General features: G+C 42.5%; 1 protein-coding gene across 1 annotated transcript in view; it reads left to right on the top strand.

Annotated features, from left to right (window-relative positions):
* Nucleotides 1–4,172: 4,172 nt before the first annotated feature.
* The window catches only part of DAPK1 (death associated protein kinase 1), an 82,520-nt gene continuing 69,071 nt past the window's right edge, over nt 4,173–17,621 (top strand). The window contains exon 1 of the mRNA XM_014869135.2: nt 4,173–4,311. Coding sequence (XP_014724621.1) covers nt 4,250–4,311 — 62 coding nt within the window. The 5' untranslated portion in view covers nt 4,173–4,249. The remainder of the gene's footprint in view (nt 4,312–17,621) is intronic.

Here is a 17,621-nt window from a genome sequence, read left to right as displayed (position 1 = left end):
AGCACATGTTGGGGTACATGGTATGGGTTCCTGATGAATAAACACGAGTTGACAGGTGCTAGGTTAGCTATGAGTTTCTTGGGAGATGAAAAAACTTTTTTTTCTTTTTTTTTCTTTTTCCCTGAGGAACTGACTTAAATACCTAGAGAATAAAAGAGGCACTAATAGTTCTGAGGTGCTTCCAGAACAGTGATGCTGATGATAATTTTCCATGAACTTTACTTCTATGTCTTCCAAAATACAGCAATTAATTTTTTGCAATTTTAAACAACATAGTGTTTTGTTTATTGATTGAAAACCTAAGGAATTATTTTCCCCCCTAGAAAAATTTACCCTGCACCACTTAATTGAGTCTAGTTACTGCACTAAAAGTATTGCCTTGTGAGGCTAGAGGTCCTACCTTGTCAGCGGTTTCAGGACTTTGTGAATCAGTGTTTCTGGTCTACTTCTGAGTGATGCAGGACCTAATCACAAAAGTCACCTGCACACCTGGAGCAACTTTTCTAGGAAAAGTGCTTTGGGTTTACTAAAACTCAGTGTCTCTGTGACACCAATTGCCACCTTCCAATTATGCTATCATCCCTGATGTTTATGATGGATAAGGAAAGTCAATTTTCAGGGGCAGACAGAAATTAAAATAGGGATGAAAAACCTATGAATCAGCAGAGGATATCACACATAACCCAGGAAATTGCTTCTATAGTTATGCTGAAAACAAATACTGATCTCTTAAAAGAAGTAATACACAAATAGCCAGCCTGAGTAATTTATGTTCTTTGCCATAATTAGGGGCTTGCGTTATTAGGAGAGATGTGTTACCTGGATGTCAGAAAATAATCTGGAAGTGATTTTGAAAAGATTTATCCTGAAACAATACACTAAGAATGCCTCCTTGTCTGTTAACTTAGCGTAGAAAAGGCTGTGTAGGTCCCGGAGCCAAGTGGCTAAAGTGTGCTATAAATCACTTGACTTGCAGAAACAATGTAGCTTTCTGTTCACTTAACACTGCTTGGGGATACACATACTCTGCACATTTGATTCTTTGTAATATTTACTGAGAAACAGAAACACTTGCTTTTCAACACAACAAAATGACATGAGACACTTCACATAGTAATCTGGCAGGCGCAAATCTCTCCTTTGAAAACGCATTTGTTGTTGCTAATCTTACTTCTGAGCCTCTTTCACACTGAAGTTACCAGTATCACTCCTGATTTACAACGGTATTAGTAAGGAGTTAATCTCACTTTATTATTTCTATTATATTACAATACGTGAAAAAATCACACTGGCTTGAAATCATGGAACCATGAAATCATGGACATTCTGCCACCAAGTTTATTAGGGTTGGATTTCATCCAATATGCTATTAAACCTGCAAGCATAAACCACAATCATAATTGCTGAATTGTATTTGACAGCAATTCAGAATTATTTATTCCATTTACTACATGTACAATCCAATATAGTTCTCATGAACGTCAATGAGCATTTTGAAGGCACAGCAATGAGACTGGGTTTTCACCTAAAACTAAGTGTTCCCAGGCTGCCAGATGAGTCCCACCAGGAACTGGCAAGCCCTTTAAAAATGGACTGCATCAGACAAACCCAAAACTTCCTCTGGAGAAACAGGAGCAGTGCTTCTGTTGGCAAACCTCTTCTTTTGTACCAGTATATTCCATGGTATGGATATGCCATTGTGGCTGACCTTATTCAAGTGGAGCATAACTCCTCCTCATGTATACAACGTGGGGACCTGCACTATTGCTGCTGCCACAGGAGTACTCAAACACAACCCTCTGGTCACTGAGGGGCCTGGACAACAGAATTCAGGCATCTCAGACCTAGATGTACAGGTAGCAGTTGCAAGATTTCCAGTTTCTAATACAGTTATTTAATGAAAACGAAAAGAGAAACACTTAAGCAATTAATTTTTCTGTTGTTCCTTTGCATCTTGGTAATTATCTCAGTAACTGTATATTGATTCCAATGTGCACCTGCTTTACTTGAATCAATAGAAAAATTCCATTTCCTTCAGTTGAAGTAGGGCTGGGACATAAAGAGTAATACTGAATTGCACATTTCAGCTCTGCTTGCAATGCAAAATACATACAAGATACAAGCAATGTTAATTCTTGTATGAGCTCAAGCCCCCATAAAACATACCAAAGTAAAGAAATTTAAAACCCTTGAAGATCAAGCAAAGCTGGAGTGTTGGAAATTCCATGGGCTGGCTACACTGGTTGTCCTTATTTTCAGCAAAGGAACAATCTCCAAAACCAAAATGAACTTTTGAACCTGTACCCAGTGTTTGTTAAAAGCCTGGAGCTGTGCTGAAAATCTGACAGCCTAAACTGTGTGAGTCATGACTTTGAAAACCTGCTAAACATGTAGAAGATGGGCTGAAGAAAACGCAGAGCATCCATACTCCTGCATCTTTGGCTATAAATGACAGAGGTGTGCATAGTTCTTAATCTAAACTCAGGCTGAGATGCCACCATGCTGCCTTCTTTGCAGGTGGTCTCGGGTAACTTCACATCCAGCAATCCAACCAAATACCCTCCCTTCAGTTTACAGATGACCTCAGTGGAGGTGAAAAGCATTTTTAACACTTGCACAGGGTCATGCTGTCACTCAGAAAATATCAGGGATTCTGTACTTGTTGACCTGTATCTGAAGGCTAGGCTCTTTCAAGTGCTAAATCAAGTAGGTGTGAAATCATACGAGTGCATTGAACTTCCTGCTACCTTTGATGGGCAATTCTCTCTCCGAACACCTCAGAAGTTCAGATGGAACTTAAAAGTTGCTCAGTTATGTGATGTCATATACCCTTCACAGGCTGAACAAAATGGATGGGAGGAAAACAGAGCTACTAGGAAAAACATTTGTCTCCAGGATGTAATCAGTACTCAACTTGGCTTAGAACCAGTACACCACAGAAAACATAAAGTGCTAGGGAATCTGAGCCAGAGAAGCAACAGAAGCACATAAGAGGACAAGAAAAACGGCAAATATAAGGTACAACACTCTGTAGGGAGAGTAGACTATATCTTGTATTTTCTAAAAGGGTCGTTACTGTGGCCTGGTAAGAGAATACCCGCAAACAGCAAATAAGCATTTGCTTTCTGAGGTGCCCGAGAGCGCTGCCAGCGGCAGAGGCTCCCTTCTCCACGCGGGCCGGGAACACTCGGTGTGCCCGGAGTGGCCGCGTGTGCCGGGCTACGGCTGCCCTCCTGAGCTCGCCGCTGCTGGAGCGGCCCGGGGCTCCGGGCGGGGCGCGATCTGGGGTGGAGAGCGCTTTTTTTGAAGAGCCGGGTGCCAGCAGCGGGTGGGCGGAGGGCAGCAGCCGCCAGCCTCCGGCCGCCCTGGCCCCCGCTCCCCCTGCCCGGGGCGCGGGCTGCGGGAGGGCGCGGCCGGCGGGCGCGCACACAATGGCTGTGCCAGGAGCCGACCGCAGAGCCGCGCTGGGCGGGTCCTGCCGCCGCGGGCTTGCCGTGCGTGCCGTGCCGTGCCGTGCCGAGCGGGGCGGGGTGGGCGCACCTGGCCAAGGCGACCGGCGGGGCGGGGGCGGGAGGCCGCGGCGAGGGGCGGAGGGCGGCGCGGCGGGCGGGCCGCTCCCCATTGGCCGCGCGGCCACACCGCGAGTGCCTGCGCGCCGGCCGGGAGCGGCCGCGCCGCTGTCGCCGCTTCCCAGGGCGCGGAGCGGCGGGAGCCGCGGCAGCCGCAGCAGCGGCGGGAGCGCGAGCGGGTAAGCGGGCGGCACCGCGGGAGGGAGAAGCGGTGCCGCTAGCCCCGGCCCCGCGGTGCCGAGGGGATCCCCGCCTCCCCCGGGGTCAGGTTGCGGGGATGTCCGGGGGGCGGGGGGGGGGACTCCTGCCGCAGGCCTGGCGGCACGTCCCGGTTGACAGGGTAACGGAGCCACTGAGGAATGCGGCGGTCGGGCGGCTGGGCTCCGGTGGCCGCCACGGCAGCTGGGCGGCCGCCGCTGCCGGGGAAGGGGCGGAGGCGCGAGGCATCGCTTTCTTCTCCCGGCGCTCGGGCAGGGGCAGGGGAGGTGCCCTTCGGCCCGTGGTGCCTCTTCCTTCGCGGGTGAGGAGGGCGGGGAGCGCCCCCGGCGCCGGGAGGGACCCGAGCAGGGGCGTTCACCTCCGCCCTCCTCCGCAGGGCGCGCAGCCGAGCGCGGGGCGGCTCCGGGGCGCTGGTGATGAGGGCGCCGAGCAGGGGCTGAAGCCGGCGGCGGGCGGCGACCATGACGGTCTTCCGGCAAGAGAACCTGGAGGAGCACTATGAGACGGGCGAGGACCTCGGCAGGTGGGTGCGGACGGATGGAACCGTGGCTGCTGAGCGCGGCGGGGCAAGGGGCGAGGGCAGGCTCGTACTTTCGTTGCCTGTCCACCATGTCTGAGGTACCCGAAGAGGGAAAAAGGAGTTGGATTTGAAGTTACCGCGTCTTTGCTTTTTTTAATACGGGTCTGATGAGATTTTTGGATAGGAACAGTCTCTAAGTGGTTCCTGCTCAGCTCGGCGCCCTCCCGGGTGCTGTGCGGCGCGCAGGGGCGAACCTGCTGCCGGCGGCGCAGCTGTGGCTGTGCCAGCGAGGATCGCTGCTGCTCGCCGGGTGGGGAGCTGGAAACGGGCTGGGCTTGAAGGAGAGAAGTTGGCATTGTTCGTAGTGTGAAGGACTACGTTTGTATTGCGTGTTGGATTTTTCTTTAAGAATGTGATTAAAGAGGTGAGAGAAGCTCTGTATTCCGTCGATACTATTGTGGGGAAGATCACCGTCTGGGCATCGCTGTTGGAGCTGGAAGTCAGATTAAGGGATGTGAGCAGAACACTGCAGATGCAGAGATGCCTACTTGAACCTTGATTCTTGAATGCTGTGTAGTTCTGAGCTCCTCTGAGCTCACACTATTAGTCATGCCTTGTTTTTTCAGTGCTTTCCGTGTTTTAATACTGTTAAAGCACTGATTTTTGCTACATTGAGAGTCCTTTTCATGTTCTTTCCCCCTTCTTTAAGGAGGAATCCAATAGCATTCTAGCAAATCAGTATGGCAGTATCCTTTTCTAGTGTTCATCTTAGTGATTTCAACGCATAGGATCAGGCCTCAATTGACATAGGGCATTCAGGGTACGTGGAGCAGATGTCCCCATATCTGCCTCTGTGTACCTTTCCAGGGCCCAAATAGCAAATGTTGGGAACAAGTTACTTGAATAGGAAGGAACTTTAGAAGTAATTAATGATTTCTTATAAATAAATCAAAATAAAAACAAAACCCCAAACAACAAAACAACAACAACAATAAAAACCCACCCAACCAATAACTAACTAACCAAGAAGCCCCCTACAATTACAAGAAAGTTAGTTGCACCATATTTCCAGTAAACTTCACCCCATTTATATAAAAGTTTGTTGATGTGACTTTGATGATGTATATGTCCTTTTATTTCCACATAGTGTTCTGGGTTGTCATTTTCATACATCTGGAGTAATGTTCTGTGTAGTAATGTACTGTGAAGTAATATTAACTTGCTGAATAACTGGATAGGAAGACGTGTTATCATGCTAAAGCATACATTTAGGTTTTGTGGTCTAAACAATTATTTTGGCACCTAAAATGGTTCTGTTTGATTTCCAGGGTTTTTTTTTTTTTACGAGGATACATAGTGTTCCAAAATTCAGGTTTAGGTCTCTACACTCTTAAAAATAAAGGCATTGTTGTGCTTTCAGGTTCTGATAAATGATTGACTTTATGGAAGAAAATAAAGACTTATATATGTCGTGGGGTTTTTAAGGTTCTTCAGGGAGAAGGCAATATCAATACTCAAATTTAGAAGGTGTCAAGGTTTATGTAATTTCTCCTGGTTTTTTTTTTTTTGGTTTTTTTTTTCTTTTAAGAGGAAGTATCAGTGCAATGTTTAGTCCCTAATACATATTTATGAAACAGAACATTTGCCCTTAGGCCAGTTACATAAGAAGTGTTTAAATACATGGATTTTTTTTTTTCAAATAAATGTTCTTTGGAAGTCACAAGTCATAAGCTCCACAACACAGCAGTGGAGAACAGGCATTTTGTTTTTACAGTATGGCAAGTGCAAACACTGGAAACATTAGGTAGTAAAAGAACAGCCAAAAAACCCAGAAAAAATGGATGGTTTCAAATTGACAGAATGTTAGGCAATGACATTCAGTTTAAAAACGGTTTATTCATTTGATCGTTTACCAACAGGATACTACAACACTGGTGATTTTATCCATCCTAATGTTATAGAAGCTTGGCATGCAGTCCAAACCTATAATATTTTATGAATTTTAAAGAATGTTAAAATATATTCTAGTTTTCACTTGAAAAGGAGTAAAGAAATCAAAGAACTTCGTCAATTTTATCTACATATGTGAGAAAATACCAGTGGATGGTAAAACATTGTGAAATGTTTGGCAGGGCTTTCACTTTAAAAATGGAATATAATTATTTAAAAGGGCCAAAGCTTTCACTTTAGTATAATTTTAAGAAACCAGAATTATTTCACTATGACATGTTGGCATAAAAATGTAAGAGTAAGCAAACCTCAGTATAATTGTTGTAGAGTTTCTTTCAGGGGTGTTTTTAACTTTTTTGAACTTACATTTCTAGGGTTGCACAAAATACTTTTTTGTACATCTAACACTTTCCTCATTTACCCCTTAGCAGGTTTCTGACTGTTAGGTTTGCATATAAATGTGGTTACCCTGAGGCTCAAAACCGAAAAAACCGTGAATATTAAAAACAGCTTTGACTTTAAAATTTTCTGTATTCATTTGGGAACCCAAATTGTGAATTAATACTGCAACTAAGCAATGATGAAAGGTTCCATTTTGCAAAATCAACTGATTTTTTTCCCCTTTTCTTGGAAGAACCTTTTTATTTCCTCTTACATAGCTGCAGGGTGATGCAAAAAAGGTGAATAAATTAACAGGTTTTTATCGACAGACTTGTGTTTGAATGAAAAAATCCTTAAATTCCTAGGTCTACCTGCCTTTTGAGAGAGCTCAGTGAATTTTAATTTTAATAGTCTTGATTTAAATCATCTACACTGTTTTCCCTTGTAAATTATTTAAGTCTTTGTTACATTATAATACTTCTGACAGTAACTAGAATATAAAATCATTTGAATAAGAATGGTGTGTTGAAGAAAGTAAATGGACTGTGTAAATTAAATTTTTGATAGAAATTAATAAAGGACATTTAAGTATTGCTTAGCATAAAACCTAGGGTTGTTGGAAATAAGGAGAAGGGATGATGGTGTTCCTGGGCTAAAAAAAAAAAGCATTCCCTAGTTTTCAGGTATTTCACTATGCTTTTGCAGAAAAAGTAATAAGCACTCAATCCTGTTACCAAAATATCTGTCTTTCCTTCTAGTCTTTAGTTCGTTCTCATTTATACCTGAGGAGAATAAGAAAAAAGAGATTTGTGATTGTGAATACTGGTAGAATCACCCTTATTTATTTTTCTTGCCCATATGTGATTTCTCCTGACAAGTTCATGGCTGTTCAGATTGGTTTATATTAAGCTTTTGTACCAATGCAATCTTGGGAGAGTTATGGATCTAATGCTATCTTTGGAACATATAAGAAGATTGCTATTGGATAATGTATGGTGTGTTGCATACATTTTTTTGTTGTTGTTTTCCATCTTACAAATATAAAATTCTACATGTTACTTTGTCACATGCAGGCTACCTACAGACATGTTAAGTAATCATCTAACCATGAAGTTTCAAGGGGTGGTAAACATTATCATGGAAGAGCAACAAATTTGCTAAGAGCAATTTTGTAATTTTAATTCTGCCTGAGTTGCAGGTGGTGTGACTGTGCATTTAAATACCCTGCTGCTGTGCTTTTACTTCAGTCTGCCCAAAAGTCAGGAATTCAAGTTCAGCAGTATTAAAAACCTCACTGTGGTGAGCAAGCAAATAAAGACCTTCAAAGTACACTGAAATTTTCAAGATATGTTTTTCCCTCCCATGACTGGCCTTGCTTGGGAATTTATACATTATTGTGAAAAATGTGGTGTTGTTTAAATAATTTTAGGGAGAGCTATCCAAAGCTGTGTTATAAATGCATACTGTATTTGTCTTTGTGAGTTCCTGATCATACAGACAGCTCCTTCTTCCTTTACTTCCAACACCCACATTTGGTATTTTTGGTTGTTTTATTTTCCTCCAAGCTTTCATGTGCTTTCTAAAAGAGATGCAGAGTGTTAAGGTAAAGTTTTGGAATTGAAGAATGGTATTTGCATTGCACTGTGATTCACAGTTTTTAGAGTCTTGTTGATTCAGAAAGTAGGAAGAGGTATCTAACAGGCTCGTTTGTCAGGCTTGTTTGGACCTGTTGGACTCACTAGGGAAACACTTGTAACTTGTGGAAGGAAAGCTACACTGAATCTTGCCAGCTTTGGAGACTGCTCTGACTCTGCTCGGTAGCTCACTAAGCAGAGATGCTAAGAGTAAATAGCAGCTACCTAACCCTGCTGCCTAATGTACCTAATGGCTTTATCAGTCGTGAGAGGAAAAATGCCTAGGATAACATGCTGAAGATGTTGATAAGAGAGAACAGAGTGCTGTGCAAATATGTATTTACATTCTGTAAAATGTTCCTCTACCTTTCAGAGTTGAATGAAAAAGGATTATTTTTTATTTTTCCCTGGAAAATTATTTCCATTGTAGACAGGGAGTATGTAGGCTAAATATACAAATATATATGTATATATGTGCTTGTGCATGAATGTATGTATTTTTGATTATTCAAGTTGTGGGTTTTGGTAGCACTGCTTTTTACAACTGCAAAGGCTGGCTGTCATCTATCCAAACACAGTAACTGTAACTACATTGCACTTCTGTATTGAGAGGAAAGTAAATGCTCTGGAAAAACCACAAACAAACCAACTTGAATGGCGACCAGAATTTGACCTTCATAGCCCTTTATAAGCTTGAAAACCTAAGTCATTCTTGCTAACTAGCCCACGTGTTAAAATCGTGTCAGTATTGTCAGGCTCTGCTGTGAGATTTATAGATGTGAAACGCATTTCAGGTGATACTTCCTTTCAAAACTGTCACATTTAAAACCCATGACAGCCGCCTTTAGTAATCTTATAGTGTAACATTTTTCCTATGGATTATCAGAAAACCCTATGGGAAAGGAGAAGGGGCAGTGTTAAATATGGTTTTGTAAGGCTAAAACTGTTGCATGTGAGCTATAAAATTTTTAACTGTGGTACACTGAAATTCCTGGTTTCTGTTTCCTGACATTTTCTTGCTGTAAACTCATTTTCATTGCTCCATTGTAAGGCATGTGTTAGCCTTCCTTCTCATGCAGCAGCAAAGTGGTTAAACTGAAGAAGCAGAAGGTGCAGATCTTGCGGTGCCATTTCCTGTTTTTCATACAGCCATGGTGATAAATATCGCAAGTGTATAATTCATTGTTTTTATAACTATTTTATTCAGATTTTAGTAGTACATGATAATTAATTAAATTGGGTGGACTATGTTAGCTTTTCAGGGAAAAGGACCTCAGAAGGACCTCTGAAACTGCTGATGACAAAGCTCTTGTTTGACCAGGAAACTTGTTTGATTGCTGTCTTTCTGTGCTCTTTTGTTTTTATTTGAAGAACTGAAGGTTGTGTAGTTGAAATTACACCCTTTCTGTGCTGTTTGTGAGCCATGTACATGTTTTATCCGTCTTGTCAACCCTTGGAGGAGAAGTTGGTTGTTCCATGCTTGTCTGTAAGTCCTGGCTTTGGAGGTTGCATGGATACTGAAAAGGAAGGTTTCTTAACTGGAAAGCATGGTTGCAAATATTATGCATCTCAAGTCACTTTTCCTCCCAGACATGCCTCAAAATGTCTCCTTTTCACAAATGCACAATTACCTGCAAGCTGCTGATTGCGCAGGCTGCAAGAGCTGTCACCGTACAGTGCCACTGGTGACAATTGCTGCCGTATAAAATGTGCTGAGAGGTTTGCTTCATGAAAAGCACAAGAAGTGCTGATGCTTTTTTGGGTATAACTTGGTCCTGCTTACTTTATTTCTTTCTCTGAGGAAGAATAATGACTGCTTTGTATGTCTTTTAAAATACAGTGTAATAAAAACTAGAGCTTGCTGATTATTCTGTGCTTTCAGTTTAAATGCACAAATCTTTGTAAATCTAAACTCATCAGGAAGCAGATAAAAATGCTTGTCTGTTTTTTCTTCTAGCCAGGCTCAGTGAGGCATGATCAGTACCAGAGCAAGCATGTTAGGGGTGTGCTGAAACTTCAATCTGTCCTTCTAGCTTTCCAGATTAGTCCTTCTGTGTTCATGGGGTTTTTTTGGTGATTTTCTTCCTTCCTATTTTCTCTCTTTACAGATATTTGAGTATGTCAGTTTCTCTGCTGGAATTGTATGTACTGAACAGAAGTTAGGCCCTTTAGCCTTGGAAGGGGAGGCTGACATTGCCATGTCATGAGGGCTTTGTTCAAAGCTCAGGCTGCAGTGTTGGTGGTTGAAAGGATCATTATCTCTTTCCTCTGCTGTGTGTTTTTATGTAGGTTGTTTGGGTTTTTTGCGGTTTTTTTTGGTTTTTTTATGTAGTGCTGCTGTCAAAGGGGAAAAATACCCCACCTTATATCTAATTTATGGCAGGTGTACACTCAGATCAGCTGAAAGCACTGTGAAATCTCAGCCTGCACGAAGTTGTGATTGCCTCCCTAAATCTACTTCAACTTAAATATGCAGGAGTGAAGGAGACAAAGAGTCATTTTACTACAAAGACAGAAGAGCATAAACTGACAACAAGGAAGTTTAACCTGGAAATTAGGAGACCTATGGGAGGTACAATTGTAATTGTAATAATCTTCACGAATGGTTGTTGCAGGTAGTCAGAGGTATTCAAAGATGAACCAGTTTTTGGAGGACAACGTGTGTTTCTTGTGAGACCCTGGTGTCTTTCTGTTTTCAGCTGGCTTGGTTAAAAAACCTGTACAACTTGTTCGTGCAATTTTATATTCTGAAGAAATGATGCCAGTTGAAGCAGTGGCTCAGCAGCTTGTTTCCTGGATGTAGTAGCATTGTAGGAGCTCTGTATCAAATAAAACTGTTGTTTCTCAAGCTGTGTTTTTGTCCTCCTTGCAGGAAGGATGGGGAGATAAAGGAGGGTTAACCACTAAACCTGAACAGCATTCATTGACTTGCCATATAGTATAATAGGTCATACTTAACTATAACAAGTTCGTGGCTGAGATGGGTGAAGCTGAGAAAAGTGTAGACAAAGCCTAAGGATCTTCAAGCCTTTCCTATTTTGTTTCTTGTCTACCTTATGCAGTGAATTTTGGTATAATGTGAGATTTTGCAGAACTGGGTACAAAGGCCAGTGCCAAGGAGCCTCATATAGGTGATGTTGCTAAACTCTGAGATCTTGTCTAGGAGGTGATGCAGCAAGAGTAGAGCCTGCACATTTTTGTCAGTTGTTGGGTGACATTCCTGTTGATTTTGGTGCTGTTATGGAACAGACTAATGACAGAGATGAACTATAGGGACAAGTATCTCTCCATTTCCTTGCAAACCTTGCTATGTACTCCTTCACATGTTACTTGCAGGTTTTGTCCCTCCATTTCAAAGAGATTACTACTCTCCTCTTCTAAAGTGAAGAAGAGATGCTAAGCTAAGGTGGTGAAGCTGTGAGATGAAGTTTCTTGAGAGAGAAGACCTAAGACTTCAGTACATTTAGCCTTAGTGGTATGATATTATTAATATGGTGGGAAAGTTAAAATGGTTGGTGAAACAAAGAAACTTTAGAATCGGTATTTACAGTTTCCACAGATGATTCTGCACTCTGGAATTGAAAGGCTTCTTGCCTCAAGGAAAATGACCTTATAGGACCTGTTGAAATGAGACCAGTGTGAATAGGGAATCTAAGTTATATCAAAATTGAGCTTATAAAATTAAAAGAAAGAATGGTATGATACTGTTCTGGAAAAGGAGAAGGCTGATAAGGACACAGTCATTGTTGATATTTTGGATCAGTTTTAACACTGTCTTTCAAAGTTTCCAGGCATATTGTAGTCCTTCAGGATTTTGTCCTGTTGTATTAAAAGTTTGGTATTATTGGCATGCTGGAGTTTTGTGGGATTTTTTTTTGTTGCATACATTGATGTTGAAGGGAAGATCTTGTAGTAGGTACTTTTCACCCAGTCCTAGAATAACTCACATGGTTTACAGCAGTGCTGTAAAACACTACACTGGGTCTGCAACCTTATTCTCTTGGTCTGACAAGTTTAATTTCCTTCCTCTTATTCCTTCCTGTTTGTGCAAACTGATGTGCCAAACAATTTCTGCTTCCAGAGGCAGTGGTGCTCAGGAGGAAGCATTGTTGAGTGGCTGCCCACACCACATGGGTGCTTTGACCATCAGGAGCAGGGACCCTGGTGTGCCACTCTACCAGAGCAAGTCTTCCCCAGTACCATCTGCTCGCAGGTGCAGGTCTCTGTTACGAAGCTCAGATGGCCTTGCCTGTATTTAACAGAAAGAAAGAAAAATACCTTACTGGGTGGTCATGAACTTATGGAGATCCATAAGCATTATCCAAAGCTGGAGATTTCACAGTGTAAATTATAACTGTCTTTAAATACTGATTGAAGTTATAGTTTGAGACTTTTTTCTGAATTATGCAGAGAAGTGAGATTTTTGGAAAGGATAAAAATTACGTGGGGCAATAGCATTTGTCTGTATACTTCTTGCCTAAACAGGATGCTAAGAGCCTGTAACTGAACCAGTATACTGAAAATATTTTATTTCCACTATGTCTTTATTTGTGAGCAATTAATGGTATGTTTCTAAGTTTTCATGAGTGCTTGGAGTTCTGCTTTCTGCCTAGTACGTAAACTGGCTTCTGGGCTCTTGTAGATTTCCTCTGTCTTCTCTCAAGTGCCAGTGGTGGTTCTAGCTCTGAGATACTGGCAAGGTGTGCCTGTAGAAGTATGCACTTGGAGTACCTACTTTCATGCCACGGGAACTGATAGCAGAGGGACATTTTCTCCAGACCACAGTCTGTTGGATCTGTAGTGTTCTGAAATTGTTAAGACTTATGGCTGTTCGTTTTCTGAAAACTAGTGACTTTTAACCATCTTGTGCTTATAGAGAAGTGGTGTGGAGACTCTAATTTCTGCTCTCCTTTCTGCTTGCTGAAGATTTTAGAGAAGAGGATTGAACTTGACTGCTGATACAGTATTTTGTAATCCTGTGTTTCTAAAGGAGAATAAGAAAGCTAATGCATAAAGCTTCAAATCATGTGTGTCCTTTATGGTGTCTCTTGCTCAGAACTGTGCTTGCTTTGCCTAGCTCTATAGGTATAACTGAGTGCAGCTAAGTCCTGTGCTAACTGATAATGTTTTATTCCGACATAGTTTATAATTAAGTTATTCTGCCAGGTTTAATGGGTGACAAGGTGTGGGGTTTCCCCCTTGTGTTGGTTTTGTTCAGCCTGGTTTTTGGCAGCAAGGGGGGCCACAGAGGTGGCTCCTGTGAGAAGCTGCTGGAAGCTTCCACCATGTCCAGCAGAGCCAACCCCTGATGGCTTTGAAGATGGACATGCTGCTGGCCAAGGCTGGGCCAAAGAGACAGGCTGGTAACACCTCTGTGATGACATATTTAAGAAGAAAATCAAACCAAAGTGGGGTACAGGGGTTTTTTACTCTAGCCAGAGGAGGATATGAGAACATGTGAGGGAAACAAATGGAGACACCAAGGTCAGTGGGGAAGGAGAGGCAGGAGCTGCTCCAGGCACCAGAGCTGAGGTTCCTCTGCAGCCATGGTGAGACCATGGTGAAGCAGCTGTGCCCCTGCAGCCCATGGGGATCCACGGGGGATGCAGAGATCCACCCACAGCCCGTGGGGATCCACGGGGGATGCAGAGATCCACCCACAGCCCGTGGGGATCCATGGGGGATGCAGAGATCCACCCACAGCCCATGGGATGTGCCCATGCTGGAGCAGGTGATGCCTGGAGGAGGCTGTGATCCAGTATGAGACCAGCAGAGAGGGCTTTTGCTTCCATGCTGGAGCAGCCTGTCCTTGGAGGACTGCACCCCCTGGAACAGTGACCCAAGCCACAGCACAGTTTTGGGAGGACTGCGTGCCCGTGAGATTGGACCCACTGTGGACCCCATGGCTCATAGGGAAGGACTCTTTTCCCAGAGCAGTAGAAGAAAATCTCAGTGATGGACTGACCAATACCCCCATGCCCTCTCTCTCTGCAAAGTCAGGGGGAAGGAAGGAGTGGCTGGGGGGAAATGGTGTTATAAGGGCTCATTTTACTTCGTATTATCCCCCTCTGATTTTTGTTAGTAATAAATTCACTTTGAACTTCTAAATTGAGCCTGATTTGTCTTGGAGTGATTTCACATTGTTCTTATGTCAACTCATGAAGCCTTTGTTAATTTTTTTCTCTCTGCTGTCCAGCTGTGGCAGGGGAGGGTAAGTGATTGACTTTCCTGGTGCCTGGTATTTTGGCAGTGTCAAACCATGACACCCCTTTGTCCATAGGGGAAGATAATACTAGTGTGTGTCTTGCTCGGGTCCTACAACTTTGAGGCCAAGAACTCAACTTTAAATAACTCCATCAACAAGGCTGGGAGTTTGTTACTGTATAAAAAAAGACAAACCCAAAGAAAGTCTTGAATGGTAACAAATTTTATCTTTCAGTACCTCTCTTCTGGCTGACTTGAACTGCTTTGTTGGGACACTTGGCTCCTGTTACCTTTAAGGAAGGTGATGCAGATGTAACCTTAGAGAGAGATATTTCAACTTCTCTTCTTCAGCTTTCCCTTTCTTTCAGGGATTTAGTTTTGTTTGTTTGGGTTTGTGTGTATATGTTTTTGTTTCATTGTGGTTTTTATTCCTTGCAAACACAGACTTCAAACATTTTAGTATGAGAGTGTTGACTTTGTTGGTGTATTATCTGTCTGGCAATATTTTCTTATCTCCATGAGCAGGGCCATCTGTGTAGAATTGCCACTGATTCCCTGGGAAAGGAAAGCACGTCAGGGAATGGCTCAGTTCCTTATGTCTTGTATTTTCTCGTGGCTCTTTATTTGAAAGGGCCTTCTGATACTATTTACTTCACGTTCTGGCCTGAAAGGAGGATATCTCTTTTCTTGCTTTTGCTGCCAGTTCTAACATTAGCTGAAGAACAAACCATTCCAGATTCTATCTTGCAAAGCTGGTCTACTTCTGCTGCTTCTTTTGTTCCTCTAGAAAGAAACCTTTATGCTACTGTTCCTCCTGAGGGTGTGTCAGCTCCTGGTCAGTGCTGCTCTGCCTGCCTGCAAGCCCGCCCGGGGTGGCTAAGCCAGCCTAGCACCGGGGTCAGAGAATAGCGTGGTCCTATTCCTCACCCACTGAGCAGCATTCTCCCGCGCTAGGGCTGGCACCACCGTGAGCGCAGCCTGGAAGCAGGAGGGGATTACAGACTGAGCTCCCTGAACTGGGTCAACACGGCCTGTCAGACAAGGATCAGTGCCAGCCGCCAGCCCAGCAGAGGAATGCAGGGCCCGTGGGATGGGGAAGCCTCTGTTTGAGACAGGTACTGGTTCAGCCTACTAAACCAGGCTGAAAAGCCTGCACCGAGTGTGCTCTGCGTCCGTGTGTGCAGGTCCGGCCAGGCAGGACCGCGTGGAGCAGCCGCTCTGAACTGGGAAGCAAAACCTGAGGGATTAACCCTGGACAATGAGGCTGGTGACAGCACAGTCTGAGCATGCTTTCCTGCGGCACCAGCCTGGGGTAGCCAGACAAGCTCTCCTTTGCGCAGGGATCAGAGGAGACAACTTGGAATTTTTTTTTTTTTTCACAAGTTCTAAATTCTGAAATGCCCAAGCTTATCCGCAAGTGTGGATAGCTGTGGATAAAAGATGAAAATCTGGAGAGCAGACGATTACTTGATTTTAAATAATGGCTCATAAAACCTTAATGTGTATGGAAGTTAATAAGGCACCTAGTACGAGAGCATTGTGTTTGTGAAACAAAATGCTTTGTTTGTAATGCCATAGCGCCTTAAAAAGCGGCCTTTAAGTCAAGAAAAAGCAGTATTTTCATAACTGGCTTAAATGATGTGTTTATAGCTCAGTGAGTATCTTGCATATTTAGCTAACATCAAGTTAATAACTGGAGGAGGAAATCCAGAATTTTTCTGCGCGAAAAATTACTCTGCCATCTTCTGTGGAGCATAAGGAGGTTGTTTCTCCTTATGCTCTAATACTAAAAGATTAGTAATACAACTGTGCATTTTAGTGATTCTTCATATCCGGTAGAAGTAGAAAGTAACCAAATTTTAAATCTTCTCCACACCTTTAATTTGTAAAATTTCTAGAGAAAACTGAGTCATAACCTGCTTGGGGCTTTGCAGTCCATCCTCACTTCTACTCTTAGTGATTAGATTTCATACTTTTTCTAGCAAGCGCTTGAATGATCCATATTCTATGACTATACTAAATTATTTTTTCCAAGTATACTGAAAAAAGCATTTTCTCACATTAACACTATTTAATGCATCTAACAGGTGCAGCTGTGCTGTATAGATGATGAATTTCTGTTTTTATTTGTGGCCATTCAGCATAGATACCTTCCAGAGTAAAAATCTCCATAGGAATGCTGCTTATAGGCACAGTGCTATTGCTCATTAAGATGATAGTTAATGTTCTACTAAACAGGGAATTTCTGAAAAGGTGAAATGAAAAAAGGCTGTTCATTGTGATGAAAGAGTGGATCACACAAGTGAGTTCTGATAAAAATTATCACTAGGCTTTTCTTCCCCAAGCTGAAGGATAAACACCCACTCAGGCATGCTTCAGAACCCATTGCTGAAAAGAGAAGCGTGTAACTCAAAACACTAGTTATGAAATAGCAACAAGAACAGTCTTTAGCATCACCAAAATCAAATATTTGTTCTGCTCATGCGTTTTAATATTCACACCAGTGTCCTGGTTTAAGATTTTCTGAGTAAGTGATAACTGAGCTTTTATGATCAATTGCGGGTCAGACTTATGTCATGTGTGTCTTTAAACATCTAGTTAGATTAACTCATGATTTAATGTTAATTGCTGAGTTAGTTCACAAATTTCATGAGAAGTCCAAAAGAGGAAAATTAAGTACTAAATAACAGTAGAAGCATCAAGACTCTACTTAAGTACTTTCAAGGTATATTAATTTCTCTATTTACATGGTAATACTTAGGCATTGATTCTTAAAGTAACTGTATGTGTACACATACTTTTGAACACCATAAATGTCAATTGCTTGAAAATCTGTGGCTTTACTTGCATATTCTCCTTTTTGAGGGGGGCATTTTCCTGTGTGTTATAGATGCAGTTATTACTTCAACTGCTTACAAGTGTAAGTACTCCACTTTTTATAGTATAAGATGATTTCTGAAAAGGCTTTAGCAGATGTGCGTATATTCAGACCAAATGGGTTTCTACAAGCTCCAGCCCAGGCATGATTTATAGGAAATTGCTAATATACAGCTGCCTTGGAAGTTTTACAGCCATATATATTACTCCAGCTAATACATTAAATACCACTACATTTTGACATGGACTTCACATTGGTATTTTAAA

The sequence above is a fragment of the Sturnus vulgaris genome, chromosome Z (assembly GCF_052056855.1).
Source record: "Sturnus vulgaris isolate bStuVul1 chromosome Z, bStuVul1.hap1, whole genome shotgun sequence".
NCBI classification, from domain to species: domain Eukaryota; kingdom Metazoa; phylum Chordata; class Aves; order Passeriformes; family Sturnidae; genus Sturnus; species Sturnus vulgaris.
The sequence above is the reverse complement of the archived record's forward strand: the minus strand, read 5'-3'. Positions and strand labels throughout refer to the sequence as shown.